A 25,905-nucleotide genomic window follows, 5' to 3' on the forward strand; every position below is an offset into this window, starting at 1 on the left:
ATTTCGTTAAAATAACCAAATTCCTATGCTCCATGGCGTTTGCAGCTCAAAAGCCTAAAATTCATTTTTCCCCAAATTATTCAACGCAACCTTCAAAATATTAACATTTAGTATTCCCTAGGCCCCAATTACTCTAATTTAACATTAAAACTATAACATACCTCACTTACCCTAGTTTTGGGATGGTGCCCCGAAACCCCAAATTGAAAATTTGCTCCACCTAAGTTTTAGATAATTCTCCCATGAACCTCGTGGTGGTTTCAGATCGTCAAACCAAGCTACGGTCTGAGCGAAATCATAGAGAGAAGGGAGACAGAGCCGTAGGGTTTCCAAGAGAGAGAAATTGAAATTTTTGTTTAATAAAATAATGAAGCTTGCGAGACTTCCTTAATACCCTCACTGTAGAGAAAACCGTTGACGGTTTTCTATACCTCTCACAAAACCATTGATGGTTTGGGTTTTAACCCCACCCTTTTTTACTGTTTTACCTGTAACCGACCCGTAGTAACTTCAAAACCGTCGATGGTTTTCTGCGCCCCTCATCAAACCGTCGACGGTTTGGTCTTCACAAAACCCAAAAATTCTCCTTTTCCAATTATTTTTATTATTATATTCTTACGGGTCTCTACAAATAATATTGGTTTTAGTGGCTTTTCTCTTAAAAAAAAAAAGTAGAAAATCCTCTTTTTCAAAGTTTCACGGTTTTCTTTCTTCACAAAGTCAAATTGTTTTTAGAAAATTTAACTTTTTATTGAACTATACATGATGTGATTGTTGAATATATTAAAAAGACTTTTTTTTTTCTAAGAACAAAATTAAACTTTTCAAATTTAATTGGTTTTATGATTTTCTTTCTAAAGAAATTAAAGCATTCTTTTAGAAATTGTTTTTAATGAACTATTCATGACGTGGCTATTGGATGGATTAAAGTCTTTTTTTCAAAAGAAAAAATCAGAATTTTCAAGTTTGATTTTATGATTTTCGTGCCAGAGAAACCAACTCATTCTAATTCAAGAATATTTCTCAAAAATAACCTTAAAATATATTTTTAATTTATTTTTTTAAAATTGAAATTAAAAATATGTTTTCAGAAAATATAGATGGCTTGATTCCTCTTTAGAAAATATGTAGTCAGTCTACTTTGCAGATCCAATTATACCAACCAAAAACCAATAAAGACACTTTGGAGGTAGTCAATTGATTGATGTTGCATCTTATTTTTCTTATTTTAATAATTTTTTTTTAAAAAAATTACTTTTAAAAAATGGGAGATACACACACACATACAAAATATAAGTAAGGTAGCCATTCATAAAAATGGGTGTTATAGGGCACTAATTTTTTAAATTTCATCCAAAAAAGAATTGAAGGAATTACCTTCCCGATATTCCTAAACCTAATCTCCTTTCTAAAAGGGTTTCCTTTATTTGGTTTGTCGATAGTCATTTTTTGACTAATGAAAACATCAAAATTCAAAGATAAAGTAAAGAAAAAGTAAAATTTTTCATTAGACGGTTGTTCTACCACTTTGGGCGGTCAATTGGCCTTCTCTCCAATTCCATTATTTGGTGCCATCCACAAATGATCGACCCACTATATATGGTCAACTAGCCCCACCAATATTTGAATTTTTGAGTTATACTCCTCTAGTTGGCTAAGGATTTTGGGGTTGCCATGTGCCACTTTGGTGTCATCTGTCAACTCTGACAATGCGAATGCGAATTGGTTGTTCAAATTTTTAGTAGTTATTTTTAAATTTGAATTTTCAGAATTCTTGAAAATCCAAATTCAAAATAAGTTTTCCCTCCATTCCTTGGGAGGTCTAAACCTCTAAAATGAGAGTTTAGGGCACATCCAAGTGGAGGCAAACTAAGGTTTTCAAAGTGTTTGGTGAGCCAAAAAGGCATTTCTATTAAATGAAGAAAAGGAGAGAAATCACACATCTCTTCTTTTGAAAGGGGGTTTTAGGTATGATTTGAAGTGAGGGTGTCATCCACTTGATCTACAAAAATTCTTTCTTCAAAGAGGTTAGTGCCTAACCCTATACTTCTTCATTCATTTCTATTCGTTTTATAGATTTTTGGCATGTTGAAGCATATTGAAGTTTCTTTGAATATTGTGGTTAATGCTTTAAAAATATTTTTAAGAAACTACAAATGGCTTGATTCATCTTTTGAGAACATGTAAACAATCTACTTTGTATATTCAAACGTACCAAACAAAAACCAAAAAACTTTCCTTCATTGCTTTTTTTATATATAATTTTATGTTTGTGCATATGTTTTGATTAAGCATTTAGTAGGCTTTTCATAAAGTTATATCCTCTACATAGATCCTTTTCAAAAAAAGGTTGAAGATTAGTAAATTTATAAAATGAACAAACAAAAAGAAGAAAAATTTGCAAAGGGCAACCAATTGATCTTTATAAGCAGTTCGCCTAGTTCTTCGAAATAAAATTTCCAATATTTTTCAAAATTCAATCATTCCTTTCAAAACTTTGTAATCCAAAAAGGAACACACACACACACAAAAGGCCAGTATGATAATCATTTATGGAACTAGTGTTCTAAGGTGCTAATTCATTGAATTTCAATAAAAGGGGATTTAAAGTATTGCCTCCCCCATCCACAAAGATACTCCCAAAATGTCTTTTGAAAAAGTTTTTCTTTATTTTACCTTTTCAAAAATTAGATTAAAATTGAATTTCTAAAATAGAAAGGAGAAGTTAGGACAAACATGTAAATTGGACATTTGTCTTTAGTTTTTGTAATTTAATTAGTCACAAGGTCCATACAAGGTAAACATTCTCTCATGCACTCACTTTCATGATATCATGCTTGAAGACCCATCAAGAGGGAAAATAATAGCGGTTGGGCATTGTAATTTTCAAAACTAAATGATAACAGTGTAATTTACTTCTTCAAAACTGTAGGTACATTTGTTTAAAAAAAAGCAGAACTCATGAAGATAATATCTACATTCAAACGAATAAAAAAAAAAGGAAAAGAAAAAGGAAAGCATAAGTGACGTGATTGTACTTTCCAGAGATAAAACAAAGCTGTCAACATCAACTGGATGATTCTCTATCCTTTCTCCCAGCAAGAATCATTGAAATTTGAAGGCCTCTACTGAATGCCTGGTTGAAGAGCAAGCGCGTTTGGAACTCTGATACAAACGGGAACCATGACAATATGACAATGGGCAAGAAGATTAATAGTCCCATTACATACTCATAGGATCTAGCCAGTTCTTTTATTGAGTCCCAGAATCCAATAGACTTAAACAATGACCCACACGCTTGCCCAATCTTTGAAAGACAAGATAAAGAAATTAGATTGTCAGTCCAAATAATAATAATAATAATAATAATGATAATAAAGAAAACTTACACATTTTAATATATATATATATATATATATTTAAAAAAATGTCATACATGAAAATCATGTTGTAGTTTTCAAAGACATGTCATTTCTAGTTCCATTCAGGACATTGCATTTTGCAAGCAAAACATTCTTAGAAATTGCTACTGTTTGAACCACACTAGAGCCATAAGATTGTATCATTTAGTTGCATATATTAATGGGGCTAAATGCTAATTCTAAAAACTTGAAGAACCAATATACTCCAAATCTAAAAATCCCATTTGAAAATTTTGAGATACAAGAACTATTGGTCAGGATAGAGAGAATTATTTGGAGTCTGAGATTCACTTAAAGTGCCAGCTTAAGGAACCCACATTTATGCATGAATCATATTTGGTAAAAATATATTAAAAAAATTTGGGACAGTAACTAATTTCCTAGGGAGAGAGAGAGAGAGAGAGAGAGAAGTAGTGACAGTAATTTCCTAGGGACAGAGAGAGAGAGAGAGAGAGAGAGAGAGAGAGAGAGAGGCCAATGCACTCATCCAGAGAGAGGCATTTGCATTCACCTAGTAATTATTAGCTAAAATAAAGCAGACCCTGGTGCATCAATAAGGTTACTCCATTGTGACCTAGGTGTCATGAGTTTCAAGTTGCCAAAGCAGCCTCTCATTCAGAAGCGAGGTTGCATACATTGGATTGGTAGCATCCTTGGGCACTGGGCTGCCGAGTGTGGCCCTTCATTAGTTTATAGTTCCATATTTGTAACTCAATAAACTTTTTTGATTACATGCAGCAAAATTAGAATATGCCATTGCATCTTCCTACTTTTAGAATGCAGAAATTGGAAACTGAACTTACAAGAAGAAGGGCCCACCCCGTGGGCATGAAGGCAAGGACAGCAGCAAATAAATCGGATATAGTGAGGCCACATACTACAAATAATACTGTCATTACTGATATGAAGGCCAGGAACAAAAGGCCTTTCAGGATGCGGAACATGAGCTGAAAGTCGGTGCCAAATCTTCGTCTACCCATTGATACCATCTAAGAGCAACATAAAAAACAGACAGCATTAGAACAAATGAATAGACCCTATCCTCATAGTAGATGATATCATACAAATGTAAGTAAATAATATGTGTGTGTGCACGGGCATGCAAGGTATAGTTCAGTTCTGCTAGAACCAATCAACTGATTTTCATTTCTAATCCTACAGAATCATTTTATTTCTAGTTCAGGTTGACCAATGGCTCATGAGCCTGATTTTTGAGCCAACAGAATTGTTTGCTTTCTGTTTTGGTTGATCAATCTCTAAAAAAGCTCTGAACTGTCAATTTCAGTTATTCATCATGTGCAAATCATACAGAGGATTGTCAAGGGAACTTTTAGGAACTTCTATTTGGAGTTTTTTAGGGCTTCTTGAGTGTGAGAAAAGCTGTTGCATGATTTCCTTTTATGAATTATGGGTGCAATTAGGGTTTTGAGACAAGAGTGGTATCTGATTTGATCTCCACTATACTCTTTCATTCATAGTGGATTCCTATCCCTTGTGCCACCCATGGACGTTGGCTAAACAGCTGATTCACGTAAATTCGTTTGTGCTTCCTTTATTTTGCTTTCATTTTCATGTGTTGTACTCTTACACTTCAACCAGTCAGTTTGTGCCAATCCTTCTGTATGATTCCACGAAAATCTGGTACCAGAGCAAGGAATTTATGACAATTTGGATCCAGAGATGTCTACAAAGTTTGCAATTGAGGTTTATTATATCATAAGTTTTGGCTTATGACAAGTCAAGATAGATGCCAAAGTCAAGATAGAAGCATCTTTGCCTCAGCAAGGCTTAGTGAAAGCTTTGGCTGGAAAAGTTCAAACACCTAGCACAAGGACTCTAAGATGAGAAGGAAGAGATACTAAACAAGCTTTCATGTTAGTTCATCTATATTTGTCAAATGAGGTCTTATGAAGAGTTCTTCATGAAGGTTTAGCAGCGAGTTTGTGGTTGAAGTTGGAATCTATTTTATATGACAGTCTCTCGTGAGCAAACTCCATCTTAAGCAGTTTGCTTAGATTACACGACTCAAGGTGCTCCCATAAGACCCATCTTGATGCATTTCAGTTCATAATTTTGGATCGGTAGAAATCTGAATATTAAAATAGAAGACAAAGATCATGTCCTTCTACTTTGTGATGAGTACAGGGAAAATGGGCTCTTGTGAGTATTGTACATCTGGGAAACAGAAAAGGATTAGTTCCAGTATGCCAGTGCATGAGACTGAAGATGGCTCAGTTTTTCCAGAATCAGTGAATTAAGTTGCTTTAGTGGTTAAACAGGTAGACCAATTTCTTACCTACAAATTTGTTTTCTCCATGTTAGTTTTGGTTGACTGATGGTTCATGATTGACGAATTTTTGACCCACTTCAATTGTTCGCTCTATATTTCAGTCCATTTATGGTCTATCAATTCTTGAAAAATAGAGCTGCTCTAAGCTACCTATATCAGTTGTTCATCTTGTGTATCTAGGGGTGGCAAAACGAGTCAAAACCCGACGGGTGAACACATACAAATTTATGTTGTTCAGGTGTGAAACCTGTCCATGGGTTCCAGGATGGACAGAAATCCACCATGGGTAGGTAGAGTACAAGGGAGATCAAATTACATTATATTCTTATGCCCCAAAGTCCCAATCACAGCCATAATTCATAAAAGACTGAAGCAAAATGAGAAGTATTTGTCAAGCCAACAAGCATCGAAAATATGTTGAATTCAATGAAGGTGATCTAGACTAGGTTCACCTTGGGAAAGGGAGATTCCCTTGGGGCAAATTTGGAAAGCTCAAGCCAAGGGCTGATGATCCATTCAAGGTTCTCAAGCGGATGGGTGAAAATGCCTACAAAATTGAACTTCCAGCCGATAATGATGTTTTAGACACTTCCAATGTTGCTGATTTTTCTCCTTAGATGATGATAGCACATGACTCGAGGACAAGTCTCCTTCAACTAGGGGAGCATGACATAGGAGTGTGTTCAATGAGTTCAAGTGAAATTGAACTGATGGAAGGTGGATAAATGATGTGTACAAATTCAGTTATAGAATTTGTGGACCAGCAGGTTTCGGCTCAATTTTGAGCCCTTTTTCAAAAAGATTCTAGAGGTTGAAAATATGCACATTGTATATGAAATTCAAGTTGAAGAAGTGCTCCTTTGAAAGGATTAAAATAGACATTACTTGGAGTGGTCTACTAGAAGTTATGGTAGTTTGAATTTTAGTGTGCAGTTCGTCAATTTAAGTTTTTTATGTGTGTGTTTGTGTTCCCTACGTAAGAAAACGTGTTAAGCTCTTGTTTTGAGTCTTTATTTTGTCAAATTCAATTATATTTTTCTAGAAAACATGGATTATCATTTTCCTAAGCTTTGAGGGTTATTCCAAGACTATAAAAGCATTTGAGGCATGTATTAGTAGATTAGAGTGTGATTTAGAATGAAAATTGGAGACTTTGGCGTTGTCTTGTTTCTCTTCAGTTTTGCATCTCCTTTGTGGGTAGTTATCTTTTAAACTCTGTATCTCTAAAGTGGTGAATTATTTTGTATCTTTAGAGTGGTGAGTTTTCTTGGTTCTATATCTCTTTGGTGGCATTGAGTGGTGAACAAAGCTACCTATTTTATGTGTGTGAGATATGCTAGTTCCTTATTTCTTGCAACCCAGCATAAGAGAAGGAAAAAACATAATGGAAAAAAGAAACATAAATGAGAAAAGACAGAAGCAAAATTACACTTATCTACAAATGGATACAACAAAAACATAAGCAAAAGCAAAGCAAAGCCAAAAAAAAAAAAAAAAACCAAGACACATAAACTATTACTTATGATAAAGATTAGGTGCCTGAAACTTAAGTAAGCCCAAAAACCATGATTTTCAAAATTTTTTGTTCCTGCAGATTGCTAAAATAACAAAAAACTGGGGACTCTACAGAGTATAGCAAAAATGGCAGGACCGTCTTCTTCACCACAATAGTTGAGTATCCAATTTTCATCAATTTCATCAGACAATGAAATACCATGAATCAAATAAATGCAAAGCTACCTACAGTTTAAATGCTGTCTCAAATCAGAGTCAGTCCCTGGAACAACATTATCAGTGACACTTATGTTGAGCCCAAAACCCAAATAAACTGAACTCCTTAGTTAACTCTATCAAACTTATTGCAGAGTTAATAAAAATTTGCTAAATAGTGCAAATTATATTTATAATATAGTAAATCAAACTAACAAGAAATAGGTGTAATTATTTCCATTAGGCCATTGTGTAAATGGCATTGCAACTAGTTAAACTAAAGTTGCACCAAGCGTCAATTAGTTGTGTTTCCTCCTATACTACTGATGAACCAACAGAATGAAGGATTTATCATAGGAGGATTTTAGTAATGGCAGTTTGTTACCCACTGCAGGCAGTCCAAGAGGATACGGCCAACAGATTAGCATTCTCCAGACAGAAAAAAATACCTCCAAACAAGGGGCAGCCCCTTTTACTGCATGCTGTCAAGGGTTAAAATATTTCCATGCATTGCCTCCCATGCAAAGAAAGCAAACTTGGCGCGGGTTGCTTTTTTCCAGATGGGTTTCCAAGGGAAGTTGCTTCTGTTTGTTTCCGATGGATAGTGTTTCCTATAAATGATTTGACTGTGAATCAGCTATTATTATCAAGGATTCACTTTGGATCATTGGAAATTTTCCGATTTTGAAATTTGTACAAACTTCCATAAAAGCCTCTGACGTGGTCAATTTCTCAATCAGTGGCATTTCTAACCAATGGGATGTTCTGCAAAATCCTTTGGTTTGTAATCTGAAGATGTTAACTGAAGGGCATCCTTATCGCAAGCCAAGCTGAAAATGGAGGGAAATTTTGTGCTGAGGGGCATTTGTCCACACCAAATATTGTGCCAAAAGAACACATTGTCTCCTTTCCCAACTTGGAAGCTGATAAGAGGGAAAAATCATCCCGGCCGAGAAGTACTGCTTTTTCAAACACCAACTCTGTAGGACCCTCTCCCAACATTAGTGATCCAATCATTGCGTTGAAGACCATATTTAGAAGCAATGACCCCCAACCAAAGGTGGTATTTTTACTTCATAAACCTCCAAAGAGATTCCCTTAGGAGGGCTTTGTTAAAACTGGAAGGGATTTTAGCCCTAAGCCTCCCAATCAAATAGGTTGTTTAGCCATCACCCAATTGACAAGAAGATATTTGAATTCCTCTGCTGAGCTCCCTCAAAAGAACCTCCCTTGCAAATTCCTTCAAACATTTTCACAACTGAATAATGTGAAAGGAAGAGGGACATATAATAGACTGGGAGATTGTTCAAAGTGCTTTTGAAGAGAATAGTCTCATACCTTTTGACAAAAAAATTATTTTCCATCCCAATAGCTTCTTCTCAAACTTTTGAATTATGGGATCCTAAACTCCTTTGTCTTTGAATTGGCTCCAAGAGGGGGACCTGAGTCAGGTGCCAGCAAATGTCCCTACTTTGCCCAAAAGAAAAGCAAGGAGAGGTTTCCTAGAGCTGTCCCCAGCTGGAATAAATCTCAGGTTTCCTTGAGAATGCCTCAAACCAACAGAATGCATCAAAGGTTAAGGATTTGTCGAGGGTCTTCATAGAAAATAGTGTCATCTGCGAAACTTCCGTAATACTCCTATTCTTCCCTAAAATGAGACCTTTGAGAAGGCCACCTTTGGTGGCTTTGTTCAATATGAGACTCAACATTCCCCTTCAAGCTGGAGCATAGATATCATATGCTTCTAGCTTGTTGCTAATTGATTTAAATTGGGCATCCCCTAAAGCTTTAGAGAACATATTAGTGAGTTGGTGTTCAGACTTCACGAATGGTTTCAATGAGCTTTGCACAACTTTGCCCAACAACCAACTTCAATATGCTTCTTTCTCTCAAGTAAGACTGGATTGGACACAATGTAATCAGTATCTTGATTATCACACATCACCTCTATTGGTTGAAACTATAGGCAACCGGTTCTTCCAACAAATTCTTCAACTTAAGCAACTCACATGTGATGAGTGCCATGGCCTTACATTCAGACTCAAGAATCAGTTGGGTCACAACAGTTTAAGAATCAGTTGGGTCACAACAGTTTATTTCTTACTCTTCCAAGATACTAGTTTACCACCAACCTGTTAGGGATTTATATTGAAAAACATGTTTTATGTAATCGGTTTTAGTATTTATTAATAACTTCAGTTATTCCATTTTAATGAGAATCTTTGTGAGCAATGTTTGCTTGACATTATTTATTTAATGATTATGCATATGTGTCTTTTATTCTATATAGTAGGTGATCTAGTGTGTAGAGTACGGCTTATACACAAAAGTTTATTGTTCACAGTCTAAAATGAAATTGGACACACCATTGGCAGGACTGTAGCACAAGGTATTAATAGGTTTGTCTTGACTATTAGGAATGGTACAGTTCCAACTCCTTGTGCTAGTACACTTTGTGTGTATTGAACATGACCGTCTTGAGGTAATTGTTTTTATAGTGACTATATAAAACACTTAATACCTCATGGTTATTATGAGTGCTTATTCTCTTAATCCTGATATGATTATTGGACACATGCATATAGTGTTTATTACTTTGATTCATAGAAGAGTGAGATTCTTTATGGGTCAAAATACTCAGTGAGTTGGGTGAAAACATTATGTGTATGGTGAACATTAATTATTAATGGAATCCACGTCCTGAAATCACGATTGATGATACCCCCTTTGAAAGCTTATAAGTTTTGATTGTGTCAAACTCTGCAAGTGGATTTTGAAGCCGGCACATCAAATAAGTTAAGTGGAAGGTCTCAGGGAATTAATATGTCAATTAATTAAATTGTCAGTAATTTAATTTAATAGACGGGTATCTGTAATCTTTACGTGGAAAGATAAATAAGTATTTAATAATAGGAACTCGAAATTTAATTTCGAATATGATAGGGAGTGCGATTATAATTCTTTAGTGATATGAATTATAATTAACGTAATTAAGGATGAATTCAGGTCGGATTAGGAATTCTTAATTACGTGGCAAACCCTAGTCATATTTGCCCAAAGGTCCCTATTGAAGCCTATATATACACGCGCTCCATTAAGAACCTAGGGGAGGCGAGCAAACTCTCACAGAGCTACGTTTTCGTGAGAGAAGAAAACCCTAATAGTTGCTTACGAGCCAACTCTCTCAGGAGCAAGGCATGTTCAAGGAATACAGTAGACGATTCCTAGTCATCTTCAAGAGTTTAGATCCTGAAACAGGAGGAGAGAGCGGCTAAGTAGTAAAATCCACCAGTCTTACACCCTGTGCCAATCGTCTTCTCGCATTTAGATCCTGAATAAAAACAAAATTGGGAAAGAAGGTCACAGAACAGTTTAGCAATCTCCTAATCTTGCTAACAGACATGAGTTTAGGGGGATTTAGGAACATACAAAGAGGAGGAAAGAGAGATTGAGGGAGTAGGATTCATGGTTCTTATCCCCTTAACCGTAGCAGTGACGCATGAACAAGCATAACTTGAGGTAAGTTTTCAAACTACTAGAGGGCCAAAAAAGGTAGGATATTCTTGTCAATGTCATATGATGAGTGGCACAAAAATCGATGACCCAAAAACTAGTGGGATAGAGACTAGATGATGATATTGTATTACCTTGCTGGGATCCTTGATATGGTAGGAACCTCAAATACTCCTTTAAGACAGATATAGTACATTGTCTGCCAATCAAGGGTGGAATACACACTTTTGGGGTTCATGAATTCAATCCCAACACACAAGCTCGACGAATGGGACAAATCACAAGCACAGCAACATAACACTGTTTTAGGCCCCAGTGAACTCAGTAGTCACTGACAGGCTGCCTCCAGCAATACCACACAATCATTCAAGGAGTGTGAACATGAACAAATAAAAGGTGGGATCTTTGGGTAAAAATCCATCACAAAAAAAAAAAAGGCTGTATGGAGCCTCACATGTCAGTGTGTGGGGTCAGCACCGCCAACCTTCGGTTGGCACATCAGGGCAGCTCCAGAGATGAGTTTCAAGGATTGGCAGATTGACAGTTCTTGTGGGTGGCTATGCTGATGGTTTTGCAAGATCTAAATGGATTTTGGTGTTCTGAACTGGATGTCTCATCAATGGAATTTCTGCCACTGCTGTCTCACAGCAGCTGCTGGGGGTTTTCAAGTCTATGGAGGTGCTGGTTGTTCTCCAAAAGCAGTAGAGATGCAGAGGACTTAGGGTTTTAGGGTTCAGTTTGGCAATGGCTCCATACTTAAAGATCAGACTCAGGTCTCAGGACCATCCTCCAAGGAAGACCTAATTTACTATAAAAAAAAAAAACTGGAAGGCCTAATTACAACCAAGGTCTTAAATTTGGCTTTCAACTAAAATTTCGAAGCTCCAAGAGTACGAAAAATTTTGATGGAAATTTTGATTTGAAAAAATGACGGGAATTGGTACTAAAGCAGCATGGAATTCTTTTATGAAACTTTAGAAATGGTTAATAGAATAATGTAAGTTTTATGACTAATATATTACAAATTAAATACATCTATTTTGTGTTTGAGGTGCAATGGTAGTAATATAATGTGTATTGAACATATATGGGTAATATAGATTAAATTCATTAATCAATTAAATATTATTTATTATACAAATAAAGCTATTTAGACAAGAATGATCAAATAAAATGTTGTTGTATGTGTTAGAATACCACTTACCTAAAAGCTTAAGCTATTAGGTTGTGGGCCAACAAATGTATATCAAGTTTTAACACTCCTTGACATGTGCAGCCTGACAGCATGTGGAGAGACAAACACACGAAAAATAACATGCATGATTGGGAACACAATAATTTTTTTAAACACACACAATAAATGCTGGCAACAATACTAGAACCTAAGGCCTCCTGGTAACCAGCTCTAATACCATGTCAAAATACCACTTTACCTAAAAGCTTAAGCTACTAGGTTATCGGCCAACAAATGTTTACAAGTTTTAACAGTAAGTTTATTTTTTCATATAATTTCAAAAAGCCCTCGTAATAATATTTGTTTCAATAAAAAAAAAAAAAAGATAATTAGGAGAGAAATTTTACTTTGTGTCTAAACCTCAAATTTGAATTCCAAAGTAAATTTCATTCTATAGATAAAATTTTGACAAGTTTTTCTAAAATTTCGAGATTTTGATAAATTTTGGATGATTCGTTGAAATTTTGACACAATCGTTGTTTTAATTTTGAGGGCAATGGAAAGCATGAATTTCAACAGAAATTTCAACAAATTGATGGAAATTTAAGACCATAATCGCAACATTAGGTCACTCCTTCCATTAATATATGCCAAGTACATAACAATGACCATAATACCCTTACTAACTCTTTTTTACTAGCATATATAATATTAAATAACCAATAATTATTCCCATGTATAAGCTTCCGTCCAGTTTTTTATGGGCATTATATTGGGTCATTATTTTAAAAAATTTGATAGTTTTATTGCTCACTTGCAACAACTCATGCCTATGTATGTGAGAAAAATTAATAGTTAGAAGTACATAAATAAAAGGAATTACAGGAAAACATGAGTCATAATTAGGGCAAAAGAAATAACAGTATCCAATTTATTGCATAGTTGGTCATGCACCCTAAGAGTTGGGATATGCAGAAACTTGCTGTTGGATTTAAGATTAAACATTTTATGAAAGCTACTGTCAAACAAACATTTCCTGTTTATTTTTTTGGTTTTGTTTTGTTTTGGTAAGAAGTATTGACTTCAAGTCATAATATCCATACCTTCAAGACTAAAAGTGCGATTGCCATAACTGCCCAAGAAAGTCCATAGACCTAACAAGAAAAATCCAGATAGTGGTTAAGTGGGATATGAAAGAAGATGAAAGAACCAAACAATCAAATATTATTGAAACAAAGTATAATACCAGCAAACTCTTGCTATGATGAGCTATATCGAGGTGGTAGACGATTCCGTACTGGTAAATGAAGAAACGAAATGCAAGGATTATCTCTAGCATTCTCCCTCTAATATTTGTGCTTTTCAGGTGCTCCTGTTCTTCATCCCACCAAGCTTCCCAAATCTTATCCGACTGGATACCAATACCACCACGATTTCCCATCCACCTTTTCCAATCCGTCCAATCATCCACAGTTTTTTGCCACTCAAATCCAGATGGATTGAACACAAAGGGAGCAAACAACCAAGAGCCTACTAGGAACCACATGGAGAAAGTAATGAACAAGTACAGATTTGAACTACGGTATGATTCACCATAAACTTCGTACACAACTAATAGTATAAGAAGCTCCAACCCCTTTACGAAATGACTCCGTGAGTAAAGCCTGTAGTTATCAGCAAACTTTGCATGGAAAACAACAAATCCACGGCCAGTGGCGCGGTATTTAGAACCTCCATGCAAGATTGTTCTCCCATAATAATGTGCTTTAGTTCCAAGCTGGAATGTGAAAAATACAGAGGCCAGTTGCAGCTGCATGACAACAAAATCGCCCAGGGCAGTGCGAAACCCCCTTTCGAGTCCAATTTCCATAATCATTGGTAGCACCAACAACAAGCCCAGCTGAAAAACAGATTGTGTAGCCAAAGCCTCTTCAAGGGCCTTCGTATGACGTATGCTTGGCTCCTCAAGAATTGCCCTCTCTAACCCACTCAAAACCATATATAGACGTCCATATAAGAATACATATACAGTAAGCACAGTAACCTGGAAAACATATTACCCAAATCATGCTCTACATTTTCCAATTTGACATATCTAAGTACTGTATAATGACAACAGATCCATGAAAACAACATTAAACAGCTGAGAACTGGCCTTGCAATCAATTAGGGCAGTTTAAAAGTTTGAAACTTGAGTAACTCCAGCAGCTTCAAGAGGATAGGAGTGTAGCTTTAGGGTTAGACATAGGGTTTTTACCCAAACTTTTCAAAATAAGCTAAAAAAATAATTTAAAAACTAATTGTTTTTTTATATATAATTTTGTTTATATGGGTTCCAGTCCATCATATTTTGCACAAAAAGAGTCAAACTACTCACAGCAACCAAAGAAAACCAGCTTTTGTTTCTCAAAGCAAGCCAAAATACAAAACATGTATGACAGAACTATTATAATGTCAAAATGTTGAATTTCACAACACCATTTAATGTGCCACTGGACGTACAAGTAAAATTTTGAGCAAAAAGTACAAATGTCACTTCCAATTCAACTCCCCAATAAAATTAATATATAGTGTCTTTTATGACTTACTATGCTTAGAGAACAAGCAAAATAATTTTACAAACTTGAATAAACTCAAATAATCAATAATACCCTAGAATCTAGACTAGGTGATCCTGCTAAAAATAATTCTAAAAAAATTCGTAAATATAAAAATATATATATATAAAATTGAGAAATATGCTGGCTTGCATATTGTGTTTAAGTGTGAACAGATGCCTTCCAAAATTGTACAAACCATTGGGTTGACATCACATTATTCTCAGCCCCTTTTTAAAATTTTTTTTTACATGCTTTGCTAACAGCCCACAGTGTAATACCAACACTTGCACAATTGAGTGTTTGAATTCTTGCACAGACCCTTCCCATTTTTTTAGCAAAAAGAAGTAAACTACCCCAAGTGCTCTAGTTATTCCATGAGGAATCTTTGCCACTATATAATTTTGGGGAGACAAGTTAGTCAATTGGAAATAAGCCACTGAAACAGCTAAAATTCACAATGACATACCAATCACATATTAAAAGAATAGCAAGATAACTATTTTAAGTAATGAACTGTGAAAAAGAAATATAATCAATTCAAGGGGAATAGAATGATCACAATACCATGCTACTAAAATAGAAACCAACTGTTGTGAAATAGAATGATAACATTCTGTAGAAGTCAAACTGACGTCCAAGCCGATAAACATCACGGCTAAGTGTCTGCTCGCCATTCCCATTAGCAACCTTAGCCTCAAATAGTGATATTTGATTCAATCCCACATCACGTCCCTTGCCAACTTGGATATATTCATGATGGGTTACATATCCTCCTCGTAAGGTTGAATTAAATCCTACAAGCTTTACACAATCAGCCATTGGATACTAACTTGCCATTCATTTTCTGATAAACCAAATACTTACCTGAATATATATCCTCACTCAAATTAATAATCCTTGATGCTTTGCTCATGCCACCCCTTGTTAAATGGAAGATTCTATCAAATACATCAGGATGTCCATAGTGGAAACGCACCCTGTAAAATTTCACAGAACAACAACCAGAAACTCAGACTACACTAACACGAAAGGAAGTCAGCCTACATCCAATCATCTTAGGATTAAAAAATTATTAATACAATTTTCAATAGGTAGACACACACCAAGAGGTTTTCATCAACAGCAAAGGTATAAAATACAAAAACACTCACTGCAAATTACTTCTTTTTTATCACTTTTAAGAAAATTAAAATAATGAAAATATTAAAAATTAACAAAACAGAATCATATTTTTATTTCATAGTGCCGAGTAGATCAGGAAAAATCTGTCTTCTTGGCTTCAGGAGTTGTAGGATTAGAAGAAATAGGGGATTCCAGGGCTAGCAATTATGGTAGAAAGTAAGGCCACGGTTTAGAAGTCAACTAGGGATAGATTTAATTACAAGAATTCTGGAACAGGTAGCTGGAAATTCTGGCAGCAAGAAAATTACGGTTTTAGGAATTTTCCAGAAGTAAGGAGAATGTGTTTTTAGCATTGCATAGGCAGGGAATTATTCATGAGTTTTAAGGCTTTTGATTGGATAGAGGATTGCATAGTGATGGGGTTGCAAAGGGTAGTGTGAATGGAGAAGTTTGGGGCTTGTTTAGTTGTGAACAGTTTCATTTTCCACTTCAGTTTTCTAGATAATTACAGAAACAGCACCTTGTTTTCTGATTCATGAACATTTGCATAGGAAACTTCAAAAACATCTTTTCTACTGTTTTGCAAGTTCTCCATAGAAATGCAGGAAAACTAAAAGTGCGTTTTTGTAATTATTTTGAAATTGACAATGAAAATTGTTTTCCACGACTAAACAGTTCCTCAGGTTCTGCGAACATTGCGTCTGAACATTACCTTAGAGAAGAAAAGAAGAAAGATTACCCAAGAAATCCACCCTTGTGAGAAACCCACTCAGAATGAAAATCCACATGGTCAAGACACAGCTTCAGTGCCAGAAAATTTTTAATTCATTCATCTATCAAATATCAAAAGATCACAACCCTTTCATAGACCCCACCCTAACCAATCCTACTAGAACACAACTTTCTTGGGATTCTAGGAAAATCTAAAACCAACCCACAGCTTAACTCCCAAGCATATAATTGGATGACTTGACTACTAAAGGACCCTTGAAAAAAATAAAATAAGGGTGGGGGGGGGGGTGAGGAGAGGGGCATACAGTTATTCTCAAGAAGATGAGGAATTACCCAGTCCTTTCCAGAAGCCTTGTCTACCATATTACTGTCTTATTTCAACATAACAAGCTAAATCCTTCTGATGGATCTATGTTGGCATTATCTTATTGACAAATGGATTTTGAAGTATATTGGGAACTCAAAAATTGCGCATAATCAGGCAGTACTTTGGTAGTTTAATGCCTGTGGCTTTTACTGGTTAACATGGAATGGGAGAAAAATTAAGTTCTGAAGCCAAACGAAAGTCTATTGGCAACATTTAAAGGGAATTAACAATAGTTTTTTAAAGATACTATGTCATCACAGCTATACAAAAAAAGAATTACAGCAGCATATTATAAATCAATCTAAATCGTGTGTTCTCCCTTCTAAAGCCATTTCTAGTTATCTTTGATATGATATCATGGGATCTTTAAGAAAACACTCTTTTTCTTCTTTTCTATTTTTTTTTAATAAATTTTTTGGATATCATTCAGCTAATATAAGAAAAAATCTGGTAGCATCTACTGAAAAAAAAAAAAAGCTTTCCCTGCTCCCACAAACAAAAGAAAAAAAAAAGGAAGAGAAAGCTATGAATGAGATTTAGACAAGGCAAATCACAGATCAATAGTCAAATGGCAGATGCATTTCGATGCATTTCAGAATTCATTCAGTTAAGAAAAAATTAGGATTCTCTTACCTCAAAGGGTTTGCTAGAATTCGTTGGCCGATTGTTACAAAACTAGTCTCCTGATTGGACATGAACCATGCAAGTGACGAAACACTGAAAAATCAAAGAGGGGTATAATGAGTTGATGTAAATAAGGTCAACCTTACTTCACCCAAAGATCAAATGCTTTTTGTTTTTCCTTGTGAGCTTTATTGCTAGACACTTGCTAAAATACCCAGAAATATCAAATTAGATGAAAATTTTATGGTGAGGCTAACCTTCCAGTAAAAATATGCTCCCTCAGACCTAATATGGTAGGCTTTCGCTGTCTATCGTGCTTCTTAATATCTTGCCCATGAAAAGGCTTTTTAAATTCCTCCAAAAGATTTCTCATTTTGAATGCTTCTTCAAGATAATTATCCTGGGGATAAAGAACACAAAAAGACAAAATGCATCATTGATCAATGTGTCTCTAAATGTAGGCGACAACATGGAACCATATCAGTTACCTGATTCATGTCTATGGTTTGCAAAGCTTCTCCACGAGTGAAAATAATGGCATGATTTTGATTTTCCGGTTTCCCTTCACCGATTTCTGTAGGAGGACCTGGAAGCTTGATGCGATATATTTCCTAATTAAAAAAGAATAAAAATCTCAATATAGAATTTTATAAGTTGACATAGTATGTGTACATTATGATGACAATTTTGATAGATAAAAAAAAAATTGACAGAAATATGTGGTTGAACATGGAAATCTCAGATGGTATTTTGGGAAGTGTTTTCATAGTTAACAATGTATGGTTTATAATAAAAATATTACAAATCAAGTGCAAGCATGACAAATACATACTGTGTGAAGTGCAATAGAGCATGTTATTGAAAACAGTGAAAACACAAATCATATTTCAAGGACCATTTAAAATGACAATTGAGCATCCAATATGAACATTGAATATAGTCCATTCAATTATTACAACTATCATTATCGCCATAGCTACATAAATTTTTGTTGAGCACACAATAACAAGTTAATTTTGTACAACTGATTGTAATGACAGGGCACATCCTTCCACAGTCTGAGGCAGTGAATTAGACAAACATCAACAATCATTTTATAAACAAAGACATTTAAACGCATAAGCACATGCTGTATTTTATTGATTGTTTAAACTATAGGATAAATGTTAGTTATCAACAGTTGCATAACCAATAAATATGATTTATTAAGTCAATATTGGTCATAAAAGGGTAATATGTAAAAGGATACTTTTACTATTTTTCAAACAGGTCTCTTCACAATAAACACAACTGAGTCAAGTGCAAAGTCTATAGAGAAATTAATTTATTATATATAGCAATAACAGCGTGCACACACATATAGTTTGTTAAATTTGAACCCTATATCATGGAATTGAGAAGAAGAAGAAGACCAGTAGATCACTAAGTTGTTGAGGACAATACCATTGACAACAAGTGCATTGCTCACTACAACAACTGGGCAAATGCCTAAAAGTGTTCAATAAAATTTTATGTAAAAATAAAAACTGCATTGCAGTAATTATTAACAAGTGCATTGACAACAAGTGCATTGCTCAATACAACAACGGGGCAAGGGCCTAAAAGTGTTCAATAAAAATTTGATGTAAAAATAAAAACTTCATTGCAGTAATTATTAAGTCTTTTGTACCTCATCTAACTTATCACACCCCTTGAGAAGAACAGAGTAATAAAACTTCTCCGGCCTTCCATTTATTGTCTCTTCCGTCACGTCTATGTAAGCAACGCGTAAAGATGGGTACCTGTATAACAGTTGTCATTTTAGATGCTATAAACTTTGTGGATCTATCACTGTCATTTCCCTCAAAATAATATTACTTACGTCAACATAAGATTAAGAATGTTAGCATAACATATCCGGTCTCGAGGATCATCAGATTTCTTCTGAGCACCATAGAGCTGACAAGAAACAACATAGGTAAATTTCATATCTGCCAGGGCCTTTGAATGTTCAAAGAGAAGCCTCTGATCTTGGTTATCAACATCAATGGTTCTGTAGCCACTAAAAATATCTGCAAAGAGGATGATGAGTGATAATGACAATCAATTTCCAGTTGGAAGATATAATGTCAAGCATGGAAAGGTACTTCAATAAAGTGATGCAGAATAATCATACACATCAAAAGAAAAAATAACTTACCATGATCTACTCCAAGTTCCAGGAAGCACTGAAGTTCTAGAGCCTGTCTATAGTACATCATCCCTCTTACTGGCAAAAGCATATAAACAAAATGACAGAGGTTAAGCTAAAAATTACAATCATGCTTGAGCAAGAAAGGCTTAAATTCACTAGCATTTAAACCTGTTCTAGAAAGAGTTTGTCCCCTGTTAGATACCCACTGACGGGTCAATTCCATTTCATCTTTGCCAGAAAATCCAAGTTTGGGATCCTTTATGCGTTCCTGGAAATTGGTCCATTCATCTAGTATTGCATTAAGAACATGCAGTCAGTAAATTAATCCATAATCCAAATAAAAAACTAACAACACATTAATATATCTTAGAACTCACCAGGATATATTTTCTTCAAGTAAAACAAAATTGATATTCCATCATCATTTTCCTTTGTAAGTTCCTCCGCAGTATACAGAACATCTTCTTTGTAATATGGAGTCAAAACACTAATCAATAAAACAAAATGAAAATTTTAAATCATATTGGAAAATGAATAATTACAACAGTAAGCATCCATTTGGTACAGAAAACATTGAACTACATGAAGGCAGGGAGCTCAAATCTTGAAAAACTACTTCAATGTGACTTAAGACCAAATTGCAGCAAGCACTAGTGGTTATTGACAACAGTTTTACATTGCACAATGTTGACACTACATGTAATAGTCTTTTTCATTTTTCTATCTATTGTGTTCTCTTTTCAAATATTAGCTCACTAGCTTCATTTTCTCCTCATGATCAAATCTCATCGTTGCAACACATGTGCCATGACCTTCTGCATTAATTTTTTCATTGAAAGCACACGAGGCAATGTCAGTATCATACATGACATTCTGTATCATGGCTACCTCTCAGCATTCATTTTCCACAAACAGGCCATTGAACAATGTCAAGATTAGGACTGAGATATGTTGAGTTTAGGCCACTGCACAACTATTATTACCATCCATCAGAGTAGAAAAAGATAAAGACCAATTTGAGTTGTGTTCAACCCAACCACAAATGTCACTTCTATTGGTCATAACTCATGCCTCATGAGTAAAAGAAAACAAATTAGGAAAAAGAATATCGTTGTAGAATTTCAACTCTTGCAGATCATTTTGTTGAACACTACAGAGAGCAGTAGAAGCTTGTTTGGCATCCTCAATTTCAGGTTACTAAATCCAATTTTTGAAAAGTTCCACAGGGTCTTTTAGTTCATGTAAATAGGGTAATGGGCAAGGGTATCAACTATCAAGTCTACTTTTATCACCCTTTTATGCCTAAGAGGGATTGTTTGAATTAAGGTGAGAAAGTTTCAGCCTATTAGTTTCAGGAATACTGTAAGGACAAAGGTTCTCCACTGCGTGCTGTCATTTCTGTCAGTTCCCCATCTCAGACAGCATTGTTGGAGGTATATACATTCTTGATGTTGCCCCCATTGCCAATGAAGTGGTTGAGGGTGTAAAAGAAGGTAGACTTTAAGAAAATTCTGTGGGCGGTCTATTGTTTGCAGTGCTCTTTCACTGTGGGTACTTTTGCAGAACTTTTTTTAAACCATGTCCAGTGTAATTGGAAAGCTCAATTTCTTTGATTAGTCTGCTAAATTTTGTTTTTTTCTTGGCTTTATCCTATTTTTTGATGTACTTCTTATTATCCATTACTTGTATTCTTCTTTTTTCTCATTAATAAAAAAGCACTTCTCAATATATGAATCAAAGCATATCTAATGTTCAGACAGCATTTTTTGGAGTTAACATACATTCTTGATGTTGCTCTCGTTGCCAATGAAGTGGTTGAGGGTGTAAAAGACAGGGAACTTACGAAAATTCTTTGGGTAGTCTGTTGTTTGCAGAGCTCTTCTGCTGTGCATACTTTTGCAGAATTCCTTTGTCCCATGTCCAGCATGACTAGAGGGCTCTATTTCTTTGATTTTAGTCTGCTAATTTTTGTTTTACATTTTTGTTCTTTTTACTGCATTTTGATGGACTTCTTATTATCCATTACTTGTATTCTCCTTTTTTTTTTTTTCCCTTAATAAAAAATGCATATGTTCATTTTGAATATCATTGATCTTGAACTTCAAGATAGAGGAAAACAACAAAACATGTCAACTAGCAAGTAAAGCAGAAAATTTGAATACAAAAGTCTAAAAGGAGAGTACATCATGAACTTTTACAGAAACCAACCTAAATGAGAGCATGTCATGAACTCTTGGGGCAGGTGGCATAGTCATGAATAAGGAGTTTGTAAAGAAAGTAATACGGCGGCGAGCCTCCAAATTCATAGGCACATTTATGGCAGATTCCTTTACAGTCAAAAGCAAGTAAAGCCTATTGACCTGTGGCGAAAAATAAAGAAGATATAATACAAAAAATGAGCACATACAGTAATCAATAAAACATTTAAAACAAAAAAAATGAAATGAAAAATACCCTCTCCCTCCAAGATTTATGCTGTGCAAAGCCAATGCGGATCTTTTCAAACCACCTCTCAATGTTATCATTTGGACTCTCTTGGTAATGTGATTGACTTTCCAAGATTCTACAAGGAGAAAATATAAGTCTCATTGTGCTGTACATGTAAAATAAGCATATTGTCTTTAAATCCCCAGATAGCAAATATTCTCAGTACTTACTCATGCCCATTAATCATAACATCCTTTGTGATAATCTCCATAATATCCTGAAGGATATTGATGACCTGGGACTTTTGATCCTCATCATTTTCGAAATCCGCTAGCTGTCAATGTAAAAATTTAAGTATACAGAACATAAGGGTATTGACACTATAGTTTTTCAAGATATTCAGTATTAAGAAATTACGAATAAGAAAATATTAAGTAAGAATATTACCAAAATTTTCAGAAACTTTTCTAACTTTTCATTGAGGTGAGGCATCCCACTCATCCTAAATGTGCTCAGAAATTTGTTTTCTTCTATGCTGGCATCTACTTTTTGACAAATCTGCTGAATAGTCCTGTACGAGAGGGGAAACGTCAAACTGTTCATGAAACTCATTACACAAAGAAATGCGAAAAAAAAAAAAAAAAAAACAGCACACCTTTTAAAAAAACTTGCATAAGCCCTAGTAGCAATAAAAAATAAACATAAAACAAACAATATGCCTTACATCTTATCGCCTTCATCTTCCAACAGGCCATCTAGTATATTACGGAATGTCTCGTAGCATTCAATAACAGCTGAATGCATATAATCATCATTCTTAATCTTCCTAAACAATTCAGCATCTTCCTTGCCCTTAAAATCCTTTGCCATGTCTAATGCTATAGGTATCTAGTGAAAGTCACAAAGAAAGGAAACAAGTAAGACCAAGTGAGGTAAGACCAAGTGAGGAACATATAAACCTACACAGAATAAAAACATGCTAAGGGCAAAAACTTCATACTTTACTAGCAAGCAAGAAAGGAGGCCATTGGACGACACTAACTTCGCTAAAAGAAGAAGGCACAAGCAGCAGATCTCTTTCCCTGGGCGATGAAGAGAAAAATTAGACTCAATAATTTGATCCTAACATCAAGCCTGTCCATAAAATGCAAGTTTGAGCAAGAAGTAGTCCTACCTATTGCTGATCATATCCTCCATCCGCATAGAAAGTATGAACTCATTCCACACCTGAGAAAATCTTGCAATGTTCCTCCGTTCAATGGATTGACCCTGCTATAGAGATTGTACAAAGAGGAAGCAGTTAAAGATCCTACAAATATCCAAAAGCAAGAGTCGTTAACTATTGGGCCAACAATAGACAATGTAAATGAAAATGGCTAGCACAGATGGAACCCCTTGCATATGGAGAGGCAAATAAACTGCACAGATGCACAAATACAAAGACAATAAACAGCATTAACATACATAAGGGGGAACAAAGATAACGAGACATGAACCCAGGATCCCAAAAACCTGATACCATTCAAGACCACCAATCATACTAAAAGCTTAGGCTGTTAGGAATGGTCCAACAGAGTGCGCCAAGGTATTCAATACTTAAAGGGCAGAAAGGCTCTGAATCATTTTCATACAAAATTTCCAGAAATAGGGAAATATGCTGCCTTCATGTATATTCAACAAAATAGGCCTTGGTTTTCTAAGCAGTAGTACAGTTTTTCTATAAATATAAGATTGTTAACGAAAATTGCGTGATAAACCAAAATCAGCAATACCGATTGATCTCTTTTAGCTTCCTCTATTGTTGATGGGACAAGACGCTCACTAAAAGCTAAAGGAACAGCATCAAATCTGGACCGCAGCATTCCAAGAGTACGTATCTAAGAAAAAGAATGTAAAATGAAGAAAATATGAGGTACTGCTCAAGAAGAAATATATTAAACCACTGATTCAAATCTCAACAATGAGAAGGACAAATAAAAACTTCATCCCTCAAACTGGAAGAATATTGATGGTTATACAGGGTCAATATATGACAGCAAGATTTCAATATGTTACCCCTACTCGTAGTACTAGAAAAATGGCCACTGACCTCACCAAGGTGGCTGAAGGCTCCACGAATCCCACCGAAAAGGGTAGAAAATATGGCATACCATATTTGTGCATCCATGAAATATACCTATAAAACAATAAAATGATTAAAGTACTTAACATATAGCACCAAGGCGTAAAAATGTTGTCACTCCATAAATTTTACTCCAGTCTACTTACCAAGACAATCGGAGCCCATATTGCAATAACAACGCCAATATTATGTGTTACTGCATCAATATAGAATTCAACTAAGTAAAAGTTATTGCTAAGAAAGGAACAGATCCGTAAAATTGAATATTACCATTTGGGAAAAACTCATGCCATTCATAGTTACCAATTCTCATTCCCATTATCAACTTTGTAGGTCCAACTAGCGGCAATATCTATACAGAAAATATAAAATTCAAGCTTAGAAAATTTGTTTAAAAAAGAAAAAAAATTCAGAGTTGAAAAAAATATATTAAAAAAATCACATCTGCATAGCATAAATCGTAATGAACTGAAAAACACTTTTTTTCTAAACATTGAATAAAACATGTCATCCAATGCATAGGACTCCTACTCAACATCCAGAGTCCAGGGAGAGCATGGCGTATGCAGCCATACTATCGCATTTTGCAGAGGTCTCTGTCGTTTAAAGTTGCGACGTACAAATTTCGATGTTGCCAAGGCTTGTATGTTGATACAGCTGGAGATTCCAATTAGTAGCAGTAGTTTCCCTACTTTGCATTTGGGTGCTTTATTTCTTTTATGGTTGTGATGTATGGAACATTTGTGCATTACTCATTTTTGTTGTGGGGAGTATCACAACCTCTTTTTAATAATGCAGTGCCATAGACTTCACTTTTGCCTTATTAACACTTTTGTTTCCCTATCTAAAACGCCTAGTACAGATTTTCAGAAAGCGGAGGAGCCGATGTTGGGTAGTGAAAGGAATATCTTCCTTGAGAGCTGCATCTCCATAAAAACATTCCTTCTTTGAAAGGGGCATGGCTTTGTCTCTTGACTGTAGAACTAGATCCTTTTAAAGCTTGGTATAATAGTTTGCAGACATGCTTTCAGTGAAGTGTTTGCTTAACACAGTACCACAACCACGATAGCTAAGAGGTCATACGTTTGATTCTAGTTGGCTATGTTTATCTTCTGTTTGTTAAATAATCCATACTTGATCATTCTTTTCCATAATGGGCAGTGTTTGTTGACCATTCCATGAGCAGTTAAGCCACACCCATACAGGGGAGTGTTAAGGCATAGATGCATTGTTTGCCAACAACTTACAGTTTAAGCTTTCAGTTCAAGTGTTAAGGCTAAATACATAGATGACTATCAAGAGTTCATCAGCTTTATTCAACATATATATACATATATGCAATTTTTTTTTTTTTATAAAAAAATGAATTTATTTAAAAAAAAATGAGAGAAAATATGAAAAGGAGGATAAGGCATCATGCTAGCCACACAGGAAAAAAAAAAATTAAAAAAAAAAAAAAAGGGAAGATGACTACTTGATAAAACCAATGAAGAAAATCTCTCCAACTCCTTTATGTGTCCACCGAAGGAATCCCTTAACCAAAGTGAACCAAGGAAAGCCACTCTACACCAAACCAAAGCATTTAGAGAGACAGAATAATTGAAGTGAGAGCATTATGTTCTACCCAAA

General features: G+C 35.1%; 1 protein-coding gene across 2 annotated transcripts in view; it reads right to left on the reverse strand.

The window, feature by feature from the left end:
- Window positions 1-2,851: 2,851 nt before the first annotated feature.
- The window catches only part of LOC131149522 (callose synthase 7), a 98,205-nt gene continuing 75,151 nt past the window's right edge, over window positions 2,852-25,905 (reverse strand). Inside the window, exons 18-42 of one of the 2 annotated variants that reach the window (XM_058100042.1) lie at window positions 24,547-24,628; window positions 24,423-24,472; window positions 24,244-24,330; window positions 23,927-24,031; window positions 23,329-23,423; window positions 23,155-23,236; window positions 22,879-23,042; window positions 22,602-22,725; window positions 22,385-22,488; window positions 22,182-22,290; window positions 21,936-22,087; window positions 20,105-20,214; window positions 19,896-20,015; window positions 19,734-19,802; window positions 19,416-19,605; window positions 19,224-19,335; window positions 18,043-18,165; window positions 17,812-17,954; window positions 17,564-17,647; window positions 15,574-15,686; window positions 15,274-15,503; window positions 13,356-14,153; window positions 13,213-13,263; window positions 4,226-4,411; window positions 2,852-3,307 (exon numbers count right to left, since the gene is read on the reverse strand). In XM_058100042.1, coding sequence (XP_057956025.1) covers window positions 3,068-3,307; window positions 4,226-4,411; window positions 13,213-13,263; window positions 13,356-14,153; window positions 15,274-15,503; window positions 15,574-15,686; window positions 17,564-17,647; window positions 17,812-17,954; window positions 18,043-18,165; window positions 19,224-19,335; window positions 19,416-19,605; window positions 19,734-19,802; window positions 19,896-20,015; window positions 20,105-20,214; window positions 21,936-22,087; window positions 22,182-22,290; window positions 22,385-22,488; window positions 22,602-22,725; window positions 22,879-23,042; window positions 23,155-23,236; window positions 23,329-23,423; window positions 23,927-24,031; window positions 24,244-24,330; window positions 24,423-24,472; window positions 24,547-24,628 — 3,723 coding nt within the window. In that variant the 3' untranslated portion in view covers window positions 2,852-3,067. Of the gene's footprint in view, window positions 3,308-4,225; window positions 4,412-13,212; window positions 13,264-13,355; window positions 14,154-15,273; window positions 15,504-15,573; window positions 15,687-17,563; window positions 17,648-17,811; window positions 17,955-18,042; window positions 18,166-19,223; window positions 19,336-19,415; window positions 19,606-19,733; window positions 19,803-19,895; window positions 20,016-20,104; window positions 20,215-21,935; window positions 22,088-22,181; window positions 22,291-22,384; window positions 22,489-22,601; window positions 22,726-22,878; window positions 23,043-23,154; window positions 23,237-23,328; window positions 23,427-23,926; window positions 24,032-24,243; window positions 24,331-24,422; window positions 24,473-24,546; window positions 24,629-25,905 lie in introns of both variants that reach the window. The other variant, XM_058100041.1, reaches the window with a different exon arrangement.

Source organism: Malania oleifera, chromosome 2 (genome assembly GCF_029873635.1).
Source record: "Malania oleifera isolate guangnan ecotype guangnan chromosome 2, ASM2987363v1, whole genome shotgun sequence".
In the NCBI taxonomy this organism is placed as follows: Eukaryota; Viridiplantae; Streptophyta; class Magnoliopsida; order Santalales; family Ximeniaceae; genus Malania; species Malania oleifera.